The following is a 20,616-nucleotide window of genomic DNA, read 5'->3' as shown; positions in this document are numbered from 1 at the left end:
CGGAGCAAGATAAGAAGCTCAAGAGTACGGTTTCTCGAAGGCAAAAAGAAACTCTGGGCCACCCACATGTTTGCTGTGGGGGCCGTCCTGTGCACTGTGGGTGGTTTAGCGGCGTCCTTGGGCCCCCCCCCCCGCCCCGGATGCCAGCAGTACCCTCTCTCCAGTCACGAGAACCAAAAACATCCCCCGAGGGGGCGCAAAACCCGCCCCCACCCCTTAGCGGATGATGGGATCTAACATGTTTTGAAAGGAGCACTTGTCTGAAAAAAAATTCAGACCTGGCAATTTAACTAACCAAAAGTCACACAAAATTATGCTGAACTGCACCATCACTGCAAAAGTGCACCATTCTCACCAGGGAAAAAGCACATGACAACTGAGAGAACGTCTTTGCCCATCACTCCAGTAAAATTTACAAAGAATGGTGATATTTAACGATGATGAGGAGACACAGAAATCAGGGCTCTCAATCGCCATCGGTGGCAGTGTAAAGTGTGTAAGTTATTTTGGAAGACGATTCACTGGTATCTATCCGAACTTTGAATGTACATGTCTTTAGACCCATACATTTCCTTGCTATGTATCTGTCGAAGGAAACAGCCATCTCTGCAAGGCTGGGGACTGTAAATAGATGTGCACCATTTGTGAAAAGGAAAAACTGGAATCATCTAGATGTCCATCCGTAGAAGATGGCTATAACCATTATAAAAGCTATGCATCATATACTGTATTTGACTATATTGAGCTTAATTTATTTAAATGTTTAGGTAAAAACTGGAAGGTTTCACAGCAAATCATTAATGGTGAGAGGTAGGATTAGAGAGGAGGATAAGATGGGAGGTGTCTATTGATCGCATCTTTGACAAAAACAATGTATTCATGTATTATTTATGTGTACACAGATGTACAAGCATATATGTGCATGTTTCTGAACCCTGTGTCTATACATATATGTAGTGTGTGTGCACACCGCCCCCCCCCCAGATACTGCCTGGGGTATCCCCACCCCCAGGCAGAACCACTGGCATCCTCACATATTTCTGTTAGCTGTGGGGGAGTTTATCTCCCAAACAGGTTAAAGACCATATTTTTTTAATTTTTTTTGGCCGAGCTGCACGGCATGTGGGATGTTAGTTCCCCGACTAGGGAATGAACCCGCACCCCCTGCACTGGAAGCACGGAGTCTTAACCACTGGACCGCCAGGGAAGTCCCAAAGACCATATGTCTTTATGACATCACATAAACCACAGAATTTCTTTGAAATACCTAGAACAGGGCAGGTGCTGGGCAGAAGTATAATCTCCCAGCCTTCCAGCAGCTTCTCTGCCCACTGCTGCGGGGTGTGTGTGAAGCTGCTGGGGTCACCCACACAGATCTGCCATGGGGAAATGAGGCAGAGATGGCCCGGCTAAGACGTCACAGTCCTGCAGCACAGGGCAGGGGTCCTCGGCCTCAGCACTAGTGACATTTGGATGACTCTCTGCTGGGGGCCGTCCTGTGCGCTGTAGGATGTTGAGCAGCGTCCCTGGTCTCCACCCACTAGATGCCAGGAGCGCCCACCCCAGAGCTGTGACAACTAACAACATCTCTAGACATGGCCAGAAGTCCACCGGTGGGGCGGGGGTGGGGGGGGTGAAGTCGGGCCGTCGTACCCCTCCCCCATTCCCCACCCCACAATTGGGAACCATTGTGCTAGTGGGAAAAGAACAAGGCAGTGCTTGTGTGAGCCAACCCAGGACGTCTTTACAACGCATCTCTGATTTCTAAATGCGGCCAACGCAGCCCAGAAAGGCGTTTCTGAGAAGCCCCTACTGTCCCACAAAGGTTGAAGCGCTGGGGACAGGACCCTCCTCTGCAGCTGCAGTGCATTTCCTAACAAGGTTCTGGTGACCTTGAAATACTCCTTCCATTTAGAAGATACTGATGAAGTGCAGTGTCCTCCCCTGCATAATTTTCTTAAATAATGGACTTTCCCCCCAAATGTATTATCTCGATATTTAAAAAGTTACCTCACTCTGTACCGACATCATCTCTGGAAAACAAAGAAATCACTTGCTGTGGTTGGTAAATGTCACAGCAGAACAGTAACAATGATGTTAAGTGTAGCAACCGTCAATTTTCTGCAGTTTAATACAACACAGCAAATTCCCATACCCACACAATGCAGCAGAAACATGCAGGAAGGAGCCGAGGAATACTGAGAAGAGACAGCAGCGGCTGACAATCGCCAGCCAGCGAGCTCCTGAGAAGGGATGCGTGAGGCCGGGGAAGCAGGTGCGGGGGGAAGTGGTCTGCGTGGAAGTGCAGGGCCCGCCTTGAGCACAGCAAGGACATCGTGAAGAACAAGAGCCGGGAGGACCGGGCAGAGGGGCTTTGGGCAGAGGCCGCAGCAGCTCAAGCCGGCCCTCCAGCAGGGAGTCAGATGATCTGCTTCTGTTGCTATTTTTACATTTGCTAAAAAGGTAACAGGGGGCTTCCCTGGTGGCGCAGTGGTTGGGAGTCTGCCTGCCAATGCAGGGGACACGGGTTCGAGCCCTGGTCTGGGAAGATCCCACATGCCGCGGAGCGACTGGGCCCGTGAGCCACAATTGCTGGGCCTGCGCGTCTGGAGCCTGTGCTCCGCAACAGGAGAGGCCGCGATAGTGAGAGGCCTGCGCACCGCGATGAAGAGTGGCCCCCACTTGCCGCAACTGGATGAAAAAGCCCTCAACACGGAAACGAAGACCCAACACAGCCATAAATAAATAAATAAATAAAATAGTTAAAAAAAAAAAAAAAGTAACAAAGCGGATTTCCAGACATCCCTGAATGATACACCATACTGAGCGGGCCCGACTTTTTGCTTCCAGAACTACGCCCTCACCCTGCTTGGCATTCGTGCCTCCTCCCCCCGCCCCCAGACAGCAGTTCATATGTGACTAAAGAAACGTTTTTGTGAAGCGTTCCATATTTTTAAAAAAGAATTAAAAAAAAAAAAACCTTTTTGAAAAAGATAGGCTTCACAGCTTTCCGAAGCACATATTTTGAAATAATTTGGTTTTAAGACTCTTTCCAGAAGGCACAAAAGAGAGAAAGTCCCTAAAAAAAGAACATGAAAGCTAGGGCAGGGTCAGAATACTGAACACGGTGCACATGGGGAGGAAGGTGACAGGCTGAAAACACTGTGCCTGCGAGGCCGGCAGCCGCCTGGCAGTGCCGCCCATGAATCCCGGATGAGACCAGGAGGGAGGGAGAGACACATTTTGAAAATGCACAAACAAGGTCAAGTCCCGATTTTCAGAAGGCGGGTGATGGACAACACAGGTCAACAGAAGCGACTGACTTTCAATTCTCTCCATCAAAATGATGTAGATTAGGTACCGCTATCACCCGTTGACCTAATCCTTTCTAAACTGTCTTTTAACCCAAGATACGTGGCTTTTTCTGTTGACCTATGGAACAAGCAGCCACATATTCAAAAACCAGGTTTGCTTAAGCTGGTCTGAGGGACTGATGCTCCGTCGGAAGGCAGGGAGGGGGTTCTGAGCTACCTGAGAGGATAAGGAGAGCCGGAAAAGTCTCTGTTTTTATTAAATCCCGTCTTCATAACTGTTTGCAATATTGAGAGTTTCACATTTTAATGCACATGAAATTTTGTCACATGTATTCAGAAGCGACACATAAATGAGGAACCTTAATTCTGTACTCTATCAGACACTGCTTTCTGATAAGAAGTGGATAAATCACACATTGGAACTCTGCAAAACCGCTTTCCACAGGAGAAAGGAAGTAAGCAGGAGGCAAGGTTTGAAAAAGGAGCTTCTTACCTCTTTCTGGCTTCCTCATACTGCCAGTTAAGCCTGACTCGGTCCACAAGCCTTGTTTTATCATCAAAGACGAACTTTGTGGAACAGAAGAAAGAAAAAAATGGGGGAGACACATTAAAAACATATTTTCAAAATAGAAAATTCACTTAAACTTCCAGCAACAATGAAGAATATTTTAATTTGCCTCCCAATTTCCATTTTTCAAAGGTCTGGAAGGAAACACACCAAATAACAGTTGCCACCTCTGGTCAGTGGAGGTTGGGAGTGGGGCTGGGAAGACTTTTGCTGTCCCAACACTGGTGGATTTTTTTTAAAAAAAACAGTGGAAGTATATTCATCTATTGTGCGATTCCAAGCAACAACAACAAATTAAGCTTTAAGAGAAATAGGGAATTCCTCAAAGTTGATACAAAAGCAAAAAAATTCATCCCGCCTAGTGTAGTATATGCTCTCATTCCTCAATAAACAAAAAACAATGGTGTTCTCCTAAAAAGTCACAAGATCTGAAGAAGACAGACTAGCTGTGTGAGCTGTTGGCTACGGGACTCCTTCGACTGCTATGCAGTCCGTTAAAGAATCAAAGGTGAAAGGACGGAAGGAAGGCACGGAAAAGCCTGGGACTGGACGCCTCACCTGAGGAGTCAAGAGTTGAAATGAGGAGCTCTGATGCGATCACTAGTTGTACCTAAATATTTTCATACCAATTACACTGAAGCCAACACATTCCCAAACAAAACAAACAAGACCTGTATGAGAGGTAACTGCAGCTCACCTTGATTACTTCTTCCTTCATTCCTGGAAATATATGACTCTAGTTTCAGTAAATCGGCTCCATCTGTAGATCTGGCCTTACTCGGCCATATCTTACGGCCACTAAGTCTTTATTTTTTTAAATGACCTCGTGTCGACAAATATTTGGAAATATTCTACTTGTATGAGTGGCGATGAATTCACTGACACGAGTTTTGAGACAGGTCAATGGGGAATTTCCTTATATCTTTATCGCCTTGAATGGCAAGAAGAAATGCCTTATACGAGACTAAGCATTCGCCAATGAGATGTGTCACGATTTTACACATTTCAGTAGCCTCACCCAAGGCCTCTCTCCACAGTGTCCTCAATATAAATGCATTTAGGCTGCAGCACCACATCTGCAGAAACTCTCTACAATGGAAGTGAGCTACTTGTCACCTTGTTCATTAGAGACCCCTAAAGCTGACTCATCATCAAGACAAATAAATGTCATTTCTTAAACCTCTTCTCAATGCTATTTATGAACCTCTAAGCTCTGATTTTGCACTCTTCTGTGAGAATAAAATGGACATTTTAACTTAAAAAAAAAAAAGCCTACAGCCAAACAGATCCAACAGGTTCCTGCTTCATGGATCCTACATAGCCCTACAACATGTACTCCAACTGCTAAATTCCAACGTTAGGCTTGTACTGCTTACAAATCTGTGCTTGCAAAGCCGTGGGCTCCAAAAGCATGTTTGATTCCATCAATGCCCATCCCACAAAACTAACTCAAAGTGATAACTACGTGAGGTAGGCAGGCGTCTAAGATGGCCCCCAATGGCCTTCACCTCCTGGGATTCATCCCCTGTGAAATCCCTTCCCTTTGAGAGTGGGCTAGACCCATGACTTGACTCTAACCGACAGAATACAACAAAGATGATGGGAAGTCATCTCTGTGATTAGATTACAAAAGACTGTGACTTCCTTCCTGCTGGAGACTCTCTTGGCTTCCACACTGTGACAAAGCCAGCTGCCGTGCCAGAGAGGTCTATATGGTGAGGAACAGAAGCCCTCAGTCCAACGACCTGTGAGAAACTGAATCCTGCCAACAATCACGTAAGCCTGAAAGTGGACCCTTCCCAGTCAAGCCTTCCGATGAGGCTGCAACCCTGGCTGACACCTTGACTGCAGTTACTTGAGAGCCCCTGAAGCAGAGGACACAGCCCAGTTTCCTGATCCACAGTATAAATGTGAGATAATAAAAGTGTGCTGTTTTAAAATGCTAGGTTGGGGATGTTTTGTTATGCAGCAATAGCTAACTAATGCAGTTATACCCTTTTGATGTATTTTTCTATAACATGATGTAGTAGAAAACACAGAGGTTTAGGGATCAGAGACATTGATTCAAACCCAGACCTGCCTCTTCCTGGCTACATGACCTTAGGTAACCTGGCACCTTGACCCCCTCATCAGTCAAAGGAAGATGGAAACCACTACTTAAGTTGAGGTAACAGCCATGAAGCTGCCAGGGCCAGTCCCAGTAAACTCATAAACAATGATAATTTACTGCTGAAGTTATTATAGCTGTATAACCAGCCACTTCCCACCTGACATTTTTAGAAAGTCTTACCTAAATCATTACAGAACCTTCGATCTTACCTGTTGCTCTCAAACTAGTTAAGAGTCTCTAAAAATTCTAATTCTAACCTTATGTTGAGCAGCAATGAATTATTCATGGAATTCAATAAGTATCATACTTCTTTCCTTCTCTCATGCCAAAATCTTTAGGCAAAACTGCCAGACATTTTTGACTTACAGATTCTTCCCTGTTTTAAACCAAAGATACCTAGTCAAAAAATGTCCAAGTGTACTTTTGAGAACAATGAGGGGAACACAGCAAACAGGGCAGTTCAGGACATCCAAGACACAGAGGCATTATTTCCTATATTATACTCCCCTCAAAGAGGCACTATTTGTCGACATTTTAAAATATCAGCTGATTATTTAAAATCCAGAGTTTTTTAGTCAATGGTTTTCCTTTCTTTTTGTTTCTTTTTATTTATTTAATTTGAGGAAGGCATTCTGCATTCCACTGATATTTCATCTTTATTTAGTAAGCCCTAAGAAAAAGAAGCCATCCAAACTGTTTTTCCATTTGTAACAAATCAATGTAAAACTTCACTCAATGACATTACAACAGTAGTGTCTTTAAGTAGTCACCACCCTGCTTCAAATGATGGTTGCCAATTTTGTTTTCGTGGCTAACTCCAGGCTTTATTAATTATCAAAAGGGGCATTATGAAATTCTTCCAAGTCCCAAACAAAATTAATTTCAATTCAGTTCAATTTCCTGACGTTCTCTTAGAAGAATAAGAAATAGCATCAAAGTATAACCCAAGAGTGAGACAGCCACAAAGCCTCTGAAACTCACTGGTCTAAGCCAAAGCTCAGCAAACTATGGCCCGAAGGCCAAATCCGGCCCACCACCTCTTTCTGTAAATAAAGTTTTATTGGAATTTTACTGGAACAAGCCCCACCCACCCGTTCACATATGGCCAACGGCTGCTTCTGCACTATGACAACACGGCTGAGTAGCTATGGCAGAGACTGCATGGCCAGCAAAGCCTCAAACACTTCTTATCTGGACCTTGGCAGAAAAAGTTAGCTGATCCATGCTCTAAAAACGTCATATGTCTGCCAAGAAACATCTAGACTCAACTCTCAAAAGGATTCTGCCTTTTTTAAGAATCCGAATCACAAGGATAGAGGTAATAAGCCATTCAGTTGCCTCCCAGGCCCCTGAACCTTCAAGATGGCTGGATGTGAAAAACAATATTCTTTCTTCAAACTTAATGGCACAAAAGCCAAAACATTTTTGAAGGGACAGTGGAAAATTTAAAGAAATGGGTGACGGCCACACGAAAGCAGTCCTTTTCTCTCTGGGCACACTCGGCTCCTCCCCCTGCCCAATGAGCGTACCTCGCCGATGACCTCGGTCTGAGACCCAGCGTCGCAGAACTGGTGAGGCGAAGACTCGCCCAGCGCGCCTGCACTGGGAGGGAACTCTTGCAGAGGGTCGGTAAGAGAACAGCTATTCCTGAAGCCATCGGTCAGCTTGGCCAGGCTCTGGAACAGAATGAAACAAGAGACTTGAGCAGCGATGGCGACGCTTCTCTTCCCTTTCACAGCGGCCATTTTCTTCCTGTTCCAGGTCGGCAGCTTCATCACTGGAGAGCGGGCCGGCCCCAACTCCATTCTCACGAGAGTCAAAAGAAATGTCGATCAGCACATGCACCTTTCATGAAACTCGTAGTAATTTAAATCAGACGGCAACTGAGTCCTCCTGGCAGCATGTGAATAATATAGAGAACAACTGTGGTACCATTTTTACTGTTTTTTAAACCTTTGTGTTTCCTAAAGAAAAAATAAGCATTCCCTCCAAAAAAGCCAAATTCAAAATAGAGAGTAGAAAGGCAGTTGCCAGGGGCTGGAGGGCTGGGGGAAGTGGGGAGACGCTGGTCAAAGGGTACCAAGTCCCAGCTGTAAGGGGAATAAGTCCCCGGATCTCGTGAACCTCACGTCCGCAGCATGGTGAGTATAGTTAGCAAGACTGTAGCGCATATTTGCAAGTTGCTAAGAGAGTAGATCTTACAAGTCCTCACCATGTAAAAGGAAAGGTAACCGTGTGCCGTGATGGCTGTGTTAACTAATTTTATTGTGGTGATCGTGTCACAATAGATGTGTATATCAAACCATCACGTACACCTTAAATTTATACAGTTTTATTTGTCAAGTGTACCTCAATAGAGCAAAGGGGAGGGGGGAAAGTATTTCCATCCAAAATAGTCTATCAATAAATAAGTCCAACAGAGATGAATGCCACCTTGAGATCTTTAGTACCACACAGAAGGTGAAAACAGCTCCCAGCCGATACTTACATATTCTTATAACCTGGCTTTTCAGTCATAATGCTACAGGGTCAAAAGTCATCTTATATGGATGTCAGTCTGCCAAAAATTAGAGTAAGCATAAATTCTGGTACAGGGAACCCTTTTGGGTGAAAGTTAAAGAGAAATCAGATATTCTAAGATTTTTAAAAGACCTGTGAAAAGCAACTATACCCCCATAAAAAGAAATCTAAAAAAATAAGAGGAAAACATGAAAAAAAAATTTTTTTTAAATAAAAGACTTGGGAAAGCATTCACGTTCAGCAGATATTCCTGCAGACACTAGACGCCCACGTGCAGTGTACCCCAGGTAGCTGCCTCTGGATCTAGACAAAGGCGTCTTGGAATGGGCCAAGATTGCTACAGTCATATAAGAAAGATGAAACAACTTATTTGATTTTACTAGATGAAGACGTTGCCTGTGCGTCTCCCTGGAACGTCTCAGAGAAGATGCTGGGGTCTGAAGCTTCTTCCAGAAATTCTATCTCCAGCCTCCGTGGTGGGGAACCCACTCGAGGCAACGGGGTGGCTTGGCCAGCTCTGCACTCTCAGAAAGAACGGGGCAGGGACACCAGCTCCACGTCCCGGGCGAGGCCTCCGTGTCCCTGGGGTGAAGTACCACCTGGTTCACGCCAGGGTTTGGGCTTGGATCACATGGGTGATGTCCGCAGAGCGCCTCACCCAGTGCGGCACACAGAGGCCTCGGCAGACGGCGGCTGTTCTCCTTGCTACCAGGCCTCGGAGAAAATCTAACAACTGATCATTGACCTCTCATGACCTGGAGATACAGGGCATCTGAAAATACAGATTTCTGGGTCCCAACCCCAGACAGTCTAATCCAGGAGACCTGGGGTAGGGTCTGGTACTCTGCAATTGAACGAGCAGCCTAGGGACAGTCCAGCCTCACGCCCGTGACGTCAGGAAGCACCGCCGGGCAAGGCAGTCATGTGCGCGCCTGCTGCACTCGGCCTACGAGTCTGAGCTTTGCTCCCATGTCCTTCTGTGTCTTACATGCTACAGAATCGAGACAAATGCCCCCCAGCACCAGGTGCTCACTCGGTGTGCTGAGCCGAAAAGAAAAGCCACAACAGAGAGCATCAGATGCATTCCGGCATGGAGCAGAAGCCCGGCATAGGAGCCCGGCACGGGTCTCTGCAAAAACTCAGCTTTTTCTAAAAATAACAGAAACTACAGGAGTTCAAGGGGCAAAAAAATAAAGCAATATACAGCTACAGTGAAAAGAAGTCTGTCCTCATGGCGGAATACTGTGCAGCCATATCCAGGAAGGAGGGAACTCTGAGTGCAGAGACGGGAAAAGGTACAGGGCCTAAGAGTTAGGTGCGGAAGCTACCACGGGGCAGCAGGCACAGGCCCGGCTTTCCGCGAGGGCAGCTGGCCACGTGTTCACACTTTCAAGTGTCTGTATAAACACTGGAAGGGTGTACAAGAAGCTAATAAAAGCAGCTACAGGAGGTGAGAGAACGGGGTGACAGCAAGACTCTTACAACAGACGTTGAATTATTTCCATTATTTAACAATACAAATGTATCACCCATTGTTGTGGCCTGAACTGTGTCCTCCAACAAGATATGTTGAAGTCCTAACCCCCAGAACCTGGAATGTGTGCTTATTTGGAAGGAAGGCCTGCAGAAGGAATCAAGTTAACATGAGGTCATGCTGGATTACAGCAGGTTCTAATCCAATGATCGGTGTCCTTATAAGAAGAAAAAAATTCATACACAGAGACACAGGGGAAACCATGTGATGACAAAGGCAGAGACTGGAGTGATACGTCTACAAGCCGAGGAACACCAGGGACTGCCAGCAGCCCCCAGGAGCTGGAAGAGGCAAGGACGGAGCTTCCCCTAGAGCCTTCAGACACAGCGCGGCCCTGCCGCACCTTGCTATCAGACTTCTGTCCTCCAGACTCGGAGAGAATAAACTTCTGTTGTTCTAAGCCACCTGGTTTGTGGTTCTTTGTCATGGCAGCCCTAGGAAACTAATACGCATATTTTAAAATATTTATAAATATGTACACACACATATACAGAAGATATCCTATATACATATATATTATACATACATGTATGTCTTTAAAATATGTATGATTATATAATAAATATATAATATATATAGTAAATATATACATATATATATATTTTTTTAAATTTTTAAATAAAGTTAAGAGACAAGCAGGTGGGCAGACAGACGGACGTGGGCTCTGAAGGGCACCCGGGCCTCTTACTTGCATCAGGTCCCGCCTCTCCTTCTCGCCTGTACAAATGGCTTTCTTGATGGTCCTGAGCTCGCTCATTATAGCCTGCGCCTCATCCAGTTTGTAGTTGGTGTGAGCACTTGACATCTTACGATCAATCCTGGTTCGAAAAGAAATATGAGTCATTCTATGCGAGATTACAACATTCTATTAAACAATAACAACCTAAAACTTAAAAGTTTCATAGAAAGGTGGGAAGCAGTTAAAAACAATGTTTTGACAAAGAAAAATAAAGATCCCGTAAGACCTTCCTTGTTTGTGGTGAACACCAGATGAGGCTGATGGTGGATGGCTCCCTTTGCGCCACGAGCATATCCTCTGCAGGTGAGCACGTTCCAGGCAGGGTTCCCGTGTCCTCTACTAATGCTTAGGCAACGAGTTCACTGTCCTAAAAATTTCCTGAGATTTTAAATTTCCCTCTCTGAGAGCAGGATCATGTCTTATTCGTTTATCCCCAGCATCTGGCTTAGTGGTCAAAAATGTCTATCAAATAAACATACAAATGAAATCTGTGTACAAGAAGAATACATGGGAAACAGCAAAAAGTAGTGAACTTTCAACAGGGACGCCCTGTACAAAAGCTGGAAACTCTTATGGCTCCTCTGTCTTTCTTTCTTTTATTCCGGTTCTAATTTATCACTCTCTCAATCTACTACTCCCCTTCTATTCAAACATCCATTCATCCTTCCTTCATGCTTCCCATTCAAGCTAACTTCCTTCCATCCATCCTTCCTTCCAGCCAGCCCACCCCTGGGCGCACACGGCCTGGTTCCGGGTGGTGGAAGCAGAGCGCTGACCGAGACTAGGCTTGGCTCTGGCCTGCAAAGAGCAGGCAGCCTCCTGTAGCTCGTCCTTGGTCACATCGTCCATACCTAAGTCCTAAGCCTTGGAAGCCCTCGGGGCTGAAGAAGAGACTTTGGTCCAGAAACAGAATGAACTCCTTCTCTGGAAAGTCACCAGCTTGCATTTCAGGTTCCAGATCCACCACGACACAGATCCTAGTTCTAAACTGCTTCCCCCACGTTACCCGAAAATCCAGATCCTTAACGGCCAGCCCAAACTCCTTTATGTTCCACTCACAAGAGCATCCTGGCATGCTGGTGAGTACAAGTGACACTCCAGCTCTACAGTGGGACCCTGGGCAAGACACTTCACCTCTCTAAACCTCAGTTTCCTCATGCCTCAAATGAAGACACTAAAAATGTCCCTCCCATTTAATGAGAAATGTAAGAAAAGGGCTTACTTGGCAGAGACCTGGCATATAATGTCTGTGCTGATTATTATTATCAGGATAATGCTCAGTCTACTTACTCATGGGAGAAAAAGTTAAAAATTCACCAACTCCAGTACTTGATTATCATTAACAAATTCCTGGCCACAAATGTCACAACTCACAGCAAAACTCAGCACCAGAGCTGATCTGAGCTATCAGCACCATTGGAATGAGAGAACAAGCAGGAAGTCATTCCCTCCCTTTGGAATAGGGCTTCAGGGCTCAACAGCACTGCTATGATTGCCATCTGCAACAAACAAAATAGTTATGAAAACTGGTCCCGAGTCCTCTTCCTTGGAGAGCGGATACAGATGCACTGGGGGACCCCACACATTGAATGGTGACACCCCTACATCCCAACATGGCCTGGCCATGTGTTTTTCCATTTTAGCTGTTCTATGGAGAACCAGGAGTCTCTAATGCAAGGCAGGAACAAAGGCCATCCATCTCCCAGCACTGCGTCTGTCAAGGAAGCGGCCCAACTTTTCCCGCAGAGAGAATCTAGACTCATTTATGTAATAATATCTCCTTATATCCATCTTCTGATAAAAGGCTTTCCAATACATCTCATTTAATGTCACAAACCACAACCCACATAGGTTGATGAGGTCTGTAGAAAAGGGTTACATCATTTCCATACAAAAAACCCAAGGCCAAACAAGTGTGATTTCTCTGTAACAGTTAATGACCAATGCCTTTGCTAACCAGGCCTACTGCCTCCTCCAGAATGAGAAATACAGCAAACGGATCGTCACCTGACACTGACACCCACGTAGAGAAATGAAACTCTACTGCACTGAACAAAATGTTTTCAATTCCTTAACCATCAATGCTAATCAAATGGTCACAGAGTACAGACACACACCCACTGCTAAGGCCGCAACGTAAGATGCTAACCACATCAGCTCCAGCTTCGTACTTAGGTGTTGTGACTCCCTTATAGCTTTTAGCAGCTACAGAGCCTGAGTGCAGCCATCAGTAAAGCCAGGCACTGCGCCAGCTGCCTGTCAAGGCACCAGCATCTACAACGGGAATGGCCGCTACCTGGAGGAAAACGGGCCCCGATTCCCATCAGGGAGAGGGACCAGCAACCCTGTAATGCCTCTCATCGGCAGACACGGCAAAGCGCCTCGGAGAACGAAAGTTCAACTTTAAGGCCACGGACCTGGGCCCTGACCTCAGCTCCACCCAGGTGGCTCTGAGAGCTCAAAAAGGAATGAAGATTGACCGAGAGCAGCTGTTTTCACTCTGCCCTGAGGGTGTCCTGGCGTGGTGAGCTGGAGTAAAGGGAGAACCCACACAGGGCTCGGGGACCCTCACCCCTGCTGCGGCAAGCCCCTCCCTGTGCTCCGTCTCAGACAGTCTGCTTCCACAGAAGGTGTCACTTGAGGGGAAGGAAAGGGGAAAAGACTCCACTGTTAGAAAGTGTGAAAGCTATTAGAGAAGATGATCTCAAAGTTCTAGGAATCTCTGAAACACTATTGTTTAAAAACAGTTATGTATTATTGTAGAATATATAATTATGTAAAAAGTTATTATTATATAGATATAACCTTATATAGCCACGTTTTATACAGTATATATTATTTGCTTAAATTATATAATTATATAAATAGCATATTAAAATAGTTCAGTGTATCAAGCACCCACTACTAGGTGACAGAGTCTTGTTGCATGCTTTATGTCTGTCATCTCATTTAATCCCCTCAACAGTTTTATGAGATGAGCATAATCTTCTCAGACTTTATAATGTCCCAAGAGGACAAGCTAAGATCTGGCAGAGCCAAGATTCAAACCTACATCCCCCAGGTGTCAAGTCCGAATTGGATCACCAGGTGCAGCGATGGCCCTTGCTACCCCCTGGGTGCACTCCTGCTCAGAGTGGCCAAGATAGATAGGGTCCATATGCTTTATCATCTAACAAAAACTTCAAAGGACAGGAACCCTCTTCCATTGCATCTGCGAAATTCACTTATTTGGGAGTTTTCTCCCTTTTTCCAAATTCCCTCTAAAACTTTGGTCAAATTCAGAGGATATACTCAATGATTTGGTACTTCCTAAAATATCAATATATTCCATTACATGAAGAAAATCATAACATCTGTGACTGCCAAAGAGCTTTTCCTTTTCTTAATTTTAATTAAGAGCTCAAAACAGTGCTTACACATCTCAAGTAAGATGACAGAAAGTTGACAAGGGCTCAACAAAAGGTGGCATTAGTAAGAACACAAGTTATTACGCAGTGCGACGTGATGTGCTTGCTTCTGTCCCCCCAGCACCCACGTGCTGGAATCCTAATGCCCAGGGTGACGGGATCAGGAGGCAGGGCCCTTGGGAGGTGATCAGGTCATGAGGGAGAAGCCCTCATGAATCGGATCAGTGCCCTTATGAAAGAGGCCCCAGGGAGCTCCCCTGCCACTTCCGCCATGTGAGGACACGGCGAGAAGATGGCCATTCGTGAACTGGGAAGCTGGCTCTCACCAGACACAGAACCTGACCATGCTGGCACCCTGATCTTGGACTTCCAGTCTCCAGAACTATGAGAAATGAATTTCTGTTGTTTATAAGCCAGTTGGTCTATGGCACTTTGTTATAGCAGCCTGAATGGACTAAGACCCAGTGTAAAAAAAAAAACCCCAGGACACAGACCACACAGCCTTTACTTTTCACCCCTCAACATTTTGCAGCAGCTTCAGGAAGGTTAAGTGACTTGCTCAAGGTCACACAGCCAGTAAGAGGCACAGTGAGCTTCACACTGAGGCCCCTCACACCACACTCATCCGCTTCTGTTGCCGGGCTAGCAGTACATTCAGGGTCAAGGCCTCCAAACTCACACCGTGTCAAATCTGAGGGCCACCCACATAGCCAGTCAGATGTTGTCCCAAAGTAAACTGGTGCTCTTTACTGGCTGCCTTTGAAAGAAACGGTTAGAGAGAAAAGAAGGCACAGCTTCAAATGCTGACCGCACACCGCTAAGAAGGCATCTTCAAGATGATTCTCATCAACCTCCCCCTCCCACCGCCCTCAAGTGTCCATAATTGTTGTTCAACTTAAGATGTCAAGAGAAGGGCTTCCCTGGTGGCACAGTGATTAAGTATCCACCTGGCAATGCAGGGGACACGGGTTCAAGCCCTGGTCCGGGAAGATCCCACATGCCGTGGAGCAACTAAGCCCGTGCGCCACAACTACTGAGTCTGCACTCTAGAGCCCGCGAGCCACGACTACTGAGCCCGCACGCCTAGAGGCCATGCTCCGCAACAAGAGAAGCCACTGCAATGAGAAGCCCACGCACCGCAACCAAGAGTAGCCCCCGCTCGCCGCAACTAGAGAAAGACCACACGCAGCAACGAAGACCCAACGCAGCCAAAAATAAATATAAATAAAATAAATTAATTAAAAAAAAAAAAGATGTCAAGAGAACTGGTCTGACAAAAGTAAAACCAAATGGATTCTTAAACCCACATCTTGAAGAAAAGGGCTGCCAGGCCTCGAAAGATATTCCACGTTAATACCACACGTTACAACCCCCAAGAATGAGAAGTGTTGTTACAACTCTACCTTTTACATCACCAGCCCTGGCAGGGGGCCTTGGACGAACCTCACAAAGCTTCCGGCAGCTTTCTATCAGCAGCCGGTCCTGCGTGGAACGCCAGACCCGTCCCATGACGGGAACAACGCTCTTTTTGTTTCCGCCCCCATTTCTGTATGTTTTACTGTTATGTGAGGAGCGCTGGCCTTTTAGCACGGGCTGTAGCTTCTGTGCCACGGTAATGGGATACTGCTGGTCTAAGCCTGCGCTAACTGTGAACAATCCCGTTCTCTTCTGAAACCACTAAATCCCCTCGGACAGAAAATGCTAATTCCGAGATCTGATGCTGCCTTGTGTGGTATCGGACGCTCCGCAGAGTGCAGTCACTCTCTCTTATTGCAGGAGACGCACGGGCTTAACTTCATCACAGCATCCCAAAGCGGGAGAATGTCCTCAAGCAATTAAAAGGCTCAAAGCAAAGAGGCTGAGCCAGGGGCTAGGAACACACCTCACGGAAAGCGGGTACTGGCACGTTTAACGAGCACCCCTTTCTGTGATCTGAGCAGCAGTGATAGAAATAGGATTTCTTAAAACACAATGTAACACAGTAAGAAGCAGAGAAGGAAACGCTAGAGGGCAGTTAATAAGAAGGCGCCTGGGCCGATGCAGTGACCTCCCCGATGCTCGCAGCCCAGGCCCTGGCCCAGGGGGTCCCGGTGTCCCAGGAGCAGTGCCGCACGGCCCCCGGGCTGGTCCCCTCACCCCGCCAAGCCCTGCCCTGCACCCGGAGCTCTCTGCACCCCGAGGACCGAGTAGGGAACCAGGCCAAGTCCGCATCCTCGCACAGCGTGACACTAGGCGAGGACACAAGACGACAACAAAGAAACCACCGGGTCAGGCAGCAACTGGTGGTTCAAGGAAAACGAAGCCAGGTGCGGGGACAGAGGGCGGGGAGAGGGCTGCTTTTTAGATACAGTGGTGAGCAGGGACCTTGGCGAGATGTCATTCGTCCAGAGAACTATGGAAGGGAGGGGACAGGCACGAGAGACTTGGGGAGAGAGTTCAGGCACAAGGAGCTGCGAGTTCCAGCGCGGGGTGACGCAGGTGAGTGAGGGGGAGACTGGGGGAACGAGGTGAGGACGGGGGCCGACTCATCTGCAGTCTGGATCATACTCTAAGTGAGAGAGCCACCAGGGGCCACGCAGCGGAGACACTTTACAAGATCCCCCACGGCTGCTGTGAGGACGAGGAGCCACCACGTCAGCACTCGGGGACGTTACAGCTGGCACGGCGGGAAGAAGCTCCAGGGGCACATAAGCGTGGGCAACTCAGGGTGAAGTGATGTTAAACGAGCTTCCCGGCTGCAGGACACCTCACAGTCGACCAGGAGGAACATTCCAGACACCCAGGAGGTCTAGCGTCACTAAAGAGGGAGCTCTCCCCCACCCACTGGCGCATCCAGCACGTCCTTGGGCATCACCCATTTGGGAAGCTGCGGACATCCTCATTCTAGCTCCTCCCCCCTTGCCCTGGGTGCTAGCCATGAGTTACATGAAGATAATTTTTCAAAACAAGCTTCAGAAACTTTGGGGTCGCGATACCCAGTAGCTCTCTCACTGGAAAAGTTTGATTTTTCTGAAGACTTTCATGACTTGTAAACGTTGCTCCTGTTTTCTGAGGACGTTTATAAAGGGCTTCAAGAGAAATGCAAATTACAACGACACTGAGACACTATCTCTCACCGATAAGACTGGTAGAAATGCAAAAGCGTGAGTGACAACGCATTCTGCTGGCCACGCGGTTGGAACAGGAACACGCATCTACTAGTGGTGGGAATGCAAAATGGTGCCACCCTCCCGAGGAGAACTCGGCAGTATCTAAGAACACGACCAGTGCCTTTACCCTGTGACCCAGCAAACCCACCTTCGAGAACTTATCCTGAAACCTCTTGTGTCTACACGTGCACAGCATTAGGTGAAAAGCTGACGGGAAACATTATAAATGGATGTTGTCAGGCTGACAATGCCAGACCCCACTGATGATCTTCACACCACACAAAAAAAGACACAACCAGAGAGTGTGCACCTCCTGACCAAAGGGAAAAGAAAATGAAACTGAACTTGAGTCAGATCAAGCCTCTCGGATTAATGACACCCGTTTACATAAATAGCAGGGGACGTGTTAAATGACGCCGCGCACGTTCACACAGCAAAATCCAGTATCAGGGCAATTCTCTGGGACAAGCAAAGTAGCTTCCTCAACAAATAAGATGTCAGCAGGAAGAAAGGAAGGAAAAAAGAAAAAAGGAGAGGAGGGTAGAGATTAAGAGACACACTAATCAAATGTACGGTGTGGACCTTGTCGGAACCCGGACCCAAACAAACCAGGGAGATGGGAACACTTGCTGGAGAAAGGACAACATTAAGAGATTACTACTAAGCGGCACAGGTATTATAGTTATGTTTTCAAAAGGAGTCCGTTACTTTAGGAGAGACATTTATGGATGAACTATGACTCTGGGATTTGCTTCAATAATGCGGTAAGAGCTTGGGCGATGAGGCCGTGTGACAGACAAAACAAGACTGGCCATTGTGTGGTTAGTTGTTGAAGCAGGGTGAGGGGTACAGAAAGGTTCCCTTATACCATTCTCTCTACTTTTGTGTATATTTGACATTTTCCATCATTAAAAGTTTATATACATTATACACACACACACGCATTCTATCATTAACCCAGAGAATGTGTTCACGGCCAGCTCCCATCCACAAAAATTAACAACATACATAGACTTAAAAAAAAATACAAAAGGTTCTTTTTTCCTCACTTGGACCCAAGCGTAATGATGGATTTCCTTGCTAGCCAGGAAAGTTCACCAAGATAAACAAGTCGAGTTTAAAATGTTATAAGTAGCCAAACTCTCGGTGAGGTGCTCTGGAAAAAAATACATGGGATATTCTGGGAAGCAAGAACAGCAGAAAATTTTCTGGAGGAAAATCTAGGGTCTCTGCCTTAAATCGATGTTGGCAGTAATATCTGAGAAGCCCATTTACATGTAACAGCTCACGTATTATCTGTGCTCAGAGTTAGGATTTTACAGTAGGGGTGGGGTAATCACATTATCGATGCTTACCAGAGGTTTTCCAAATTTCTCAATAAATAATACCTGTCTGCATGATTTGATCCAAACACAAGAGCCAATCTGCAATGCCAGATAAATAAAGAGGCTGTTTTCATCTCACACATGGCCTGTGTTAACTCAGAGGAAGGTATCAGTCTACTTTTCACCGGCAAAGCGTTTTAAGCACGGCACAAGCACCCTTGTTTCCTCTCCTTCCCGTGAGCTCGTGTCACAGCACAGAGTGACCGACCATTTGCAGTGACAACACAGCAACCAACTAGAAGCTGCCTCTCGAGGCAGCTCCATCTGGAAAGCTGGGCTGGGTCGCCCAGGACCAAGGCCAGGTCCAGAACTTTCCCTCAGGCCACCCCTCAGCCTCCACTGGGGAGGGTGGGTATCCAGCAGGGAGTGAGGACCGTCCCCTTGGCAGGGGGCATGTTTACCATCGCTAAGGATTCTTGCTATGGAAAGCAGAAAGAAGATCAAACAGCACTGGCCCTTCTCTCTGCAAGTGCTCAACTCATACTCCGCTCCGGCTGCAGGTGTAAAGCTATAACTCTTCCCAGACCGGCTTCTGCTTCCCGTCCAATAAACCTGGAGAAACTGAGGCCGCCTTTTCCTAGTCTTAAAATGACCTTGACTACAAGAGATGAATTTACTTCCTAGCAATGCTAAGGGGAAGAAGGGGTTTTCTCTGTCACCTGAGCCCTGACATCTCTGATTTCTGAGAGTGTTCAGTCTTAAGCTGACACTGCAATATAACCATTGTCTTCACATAAAGAAATGGAGGTGGCCAGAGTGATGGAGGCCAAGCAGAGGAAAAGGCACCGGGCCCAGCAATCCTGCTACAGAAGCCAGAGCCAGTGGGGAAACGTGCCGGCCGGGGATCCCCTCTGAGGCTCGGGGATCCCGCGTGACCTCAGTGTTCCTGAACCGCCCTGAAACCCGATCATCTGCACCAGAGCTTCAGCGAGTGAGAGTTAAATTAACTGCATGAGGCCCAGCATGAAAAGTCAGTATTATCTAGAGACGCTGGGAAGTCTTGTTTCACCCTGGTGAAGAGAGAAACCTACGGTGTGGCCAAATGAAGGAAGGAAATCAACCTGCAATTCAACTGGACAGTCCAAGCAACTTGTGAAGGCCTGCCAAATTAAATGATTTGCTTCTGCTTATTTCTGATCCAGCCCTTTAGCAGAAGTGACACAGGAGGGCACGGCCACAGTGCACAGAGAAGCACCCAGCAGGCATGGCAGCATCTGGAGCCGGGCAGGGCTGTATGGCGTAAAATCACAGAACAGGTATTGCTGCGCCGGGAAGCAGCACAGCAGATGGACAAAATGAGCAACAAAACCAGTAGCCGATACTGAAAATGCAGCTTGATTTGTTTAAGCAAAACTTTTTTAAAAAGCTGTACTGCTTGGGCGGCTGGGTCAACTGACCCGAGGGGACGGTCGAGCCGATTTAGGCCGCTCTCTGCCGCCTTGGAATCGCCGCCACCACGGCCAGTCGGTCGCAGGGCATCCAGCAGCTGCTCCAGGCCGAGAAGCGGGCCGCCAAGGAGGTGGCCGAGGACCACAAGCAAAAGAACTGGAGGCTGAAGCAGGCCAGAGCAGCAGCCCGGCTGAAACTGAACGGTACCGCCTGCAGAGGGAGAAGGAGTTCAAGGCCAAGGAGGCCGCGGCTCTGGGATCCCATGGCAGTTGCAGCACTGAAGTGGAGGACCCTCAGGAGAAGATGACCATCCTCCAGACCTACTTCCGGCAGAACAGGGATGAAGTCCTGGATAACCTCTTGGCCTTTGTCTGCGACATCCAGCCAGAAATCCACAAAAACTACCACAAAAACGGATAAAGGAAGAAAAAAACCCGCCTGTTGTTGCATGGATTGGCATTTTCGATCCCTTCATGGAATATGAAGCTTTAGCAAGGCTTG

At 47.0% G+C, this 20,616-nt stretch overlaps 1 protein-coding gene and 1 pseudogene across 4 annotated transcripts in view; one reads left to right on the top strand and one right to left on the bottom strand.

Moving 5' to 3' along the window:
• Positions 1 to 20,616, bottom strand: part of LOC137758223 (protein WWC3-like) — a 66,669-nt gene that overhangs the window by 27,279 nt on the left and 18,774 nt on the right. For all 4 annotated transcript variants that reach the window (XM_068534432.1, XM_068534433.1, XM_068534434.1 and 1 more), the window contains 3 exons: positions 10,735 to 10,864; positions 7,522 to 7,668; positions 3,808 to 3,881 (listed from right to left, as the gene is read on the bottom strand). In XM_068534432.1, coding sequence (XP_068390533.1) covers positions 3,808 to 3,881; positions 7,522 to 7,668; positions 10,735 to 10,864 — 351 coding nt within the window. The remainder of the gene's footprint in view (positions 1 to 3,807; positions 3,882 to 7,521; positions 7,669 to 10,734; positions 10,865 to 20,616) is intronic.
• LOC137758225 (V-type proton ATPase subunit G 1 pseudogene) lies at positions 16,247 to 20,535 on the top strand (annotated as a pseudogene).

Source organism: Eschrichtius robustus, unplaced genomic scaffold, assembly GCF_028021215.1.
Source record: "Eschrichtius robustus isolate mEscRob2 unplaced genomic scaffold, mEscRob2.pri scaffold_749, whole genome shotgun sequence".
In the NCBI taxonomy this organism is placed as follows: Eukaryota; Metazoa; Chordata; class Mammalia; order Artiodactyla; family Eschrichtiidae; genus Eschrichtius; species Eschrichtius robustus.
Note: the sequence above shows the minus strand (reverse complement) of the source record. Positions and strands in the feature narration are given on the sequence as shown.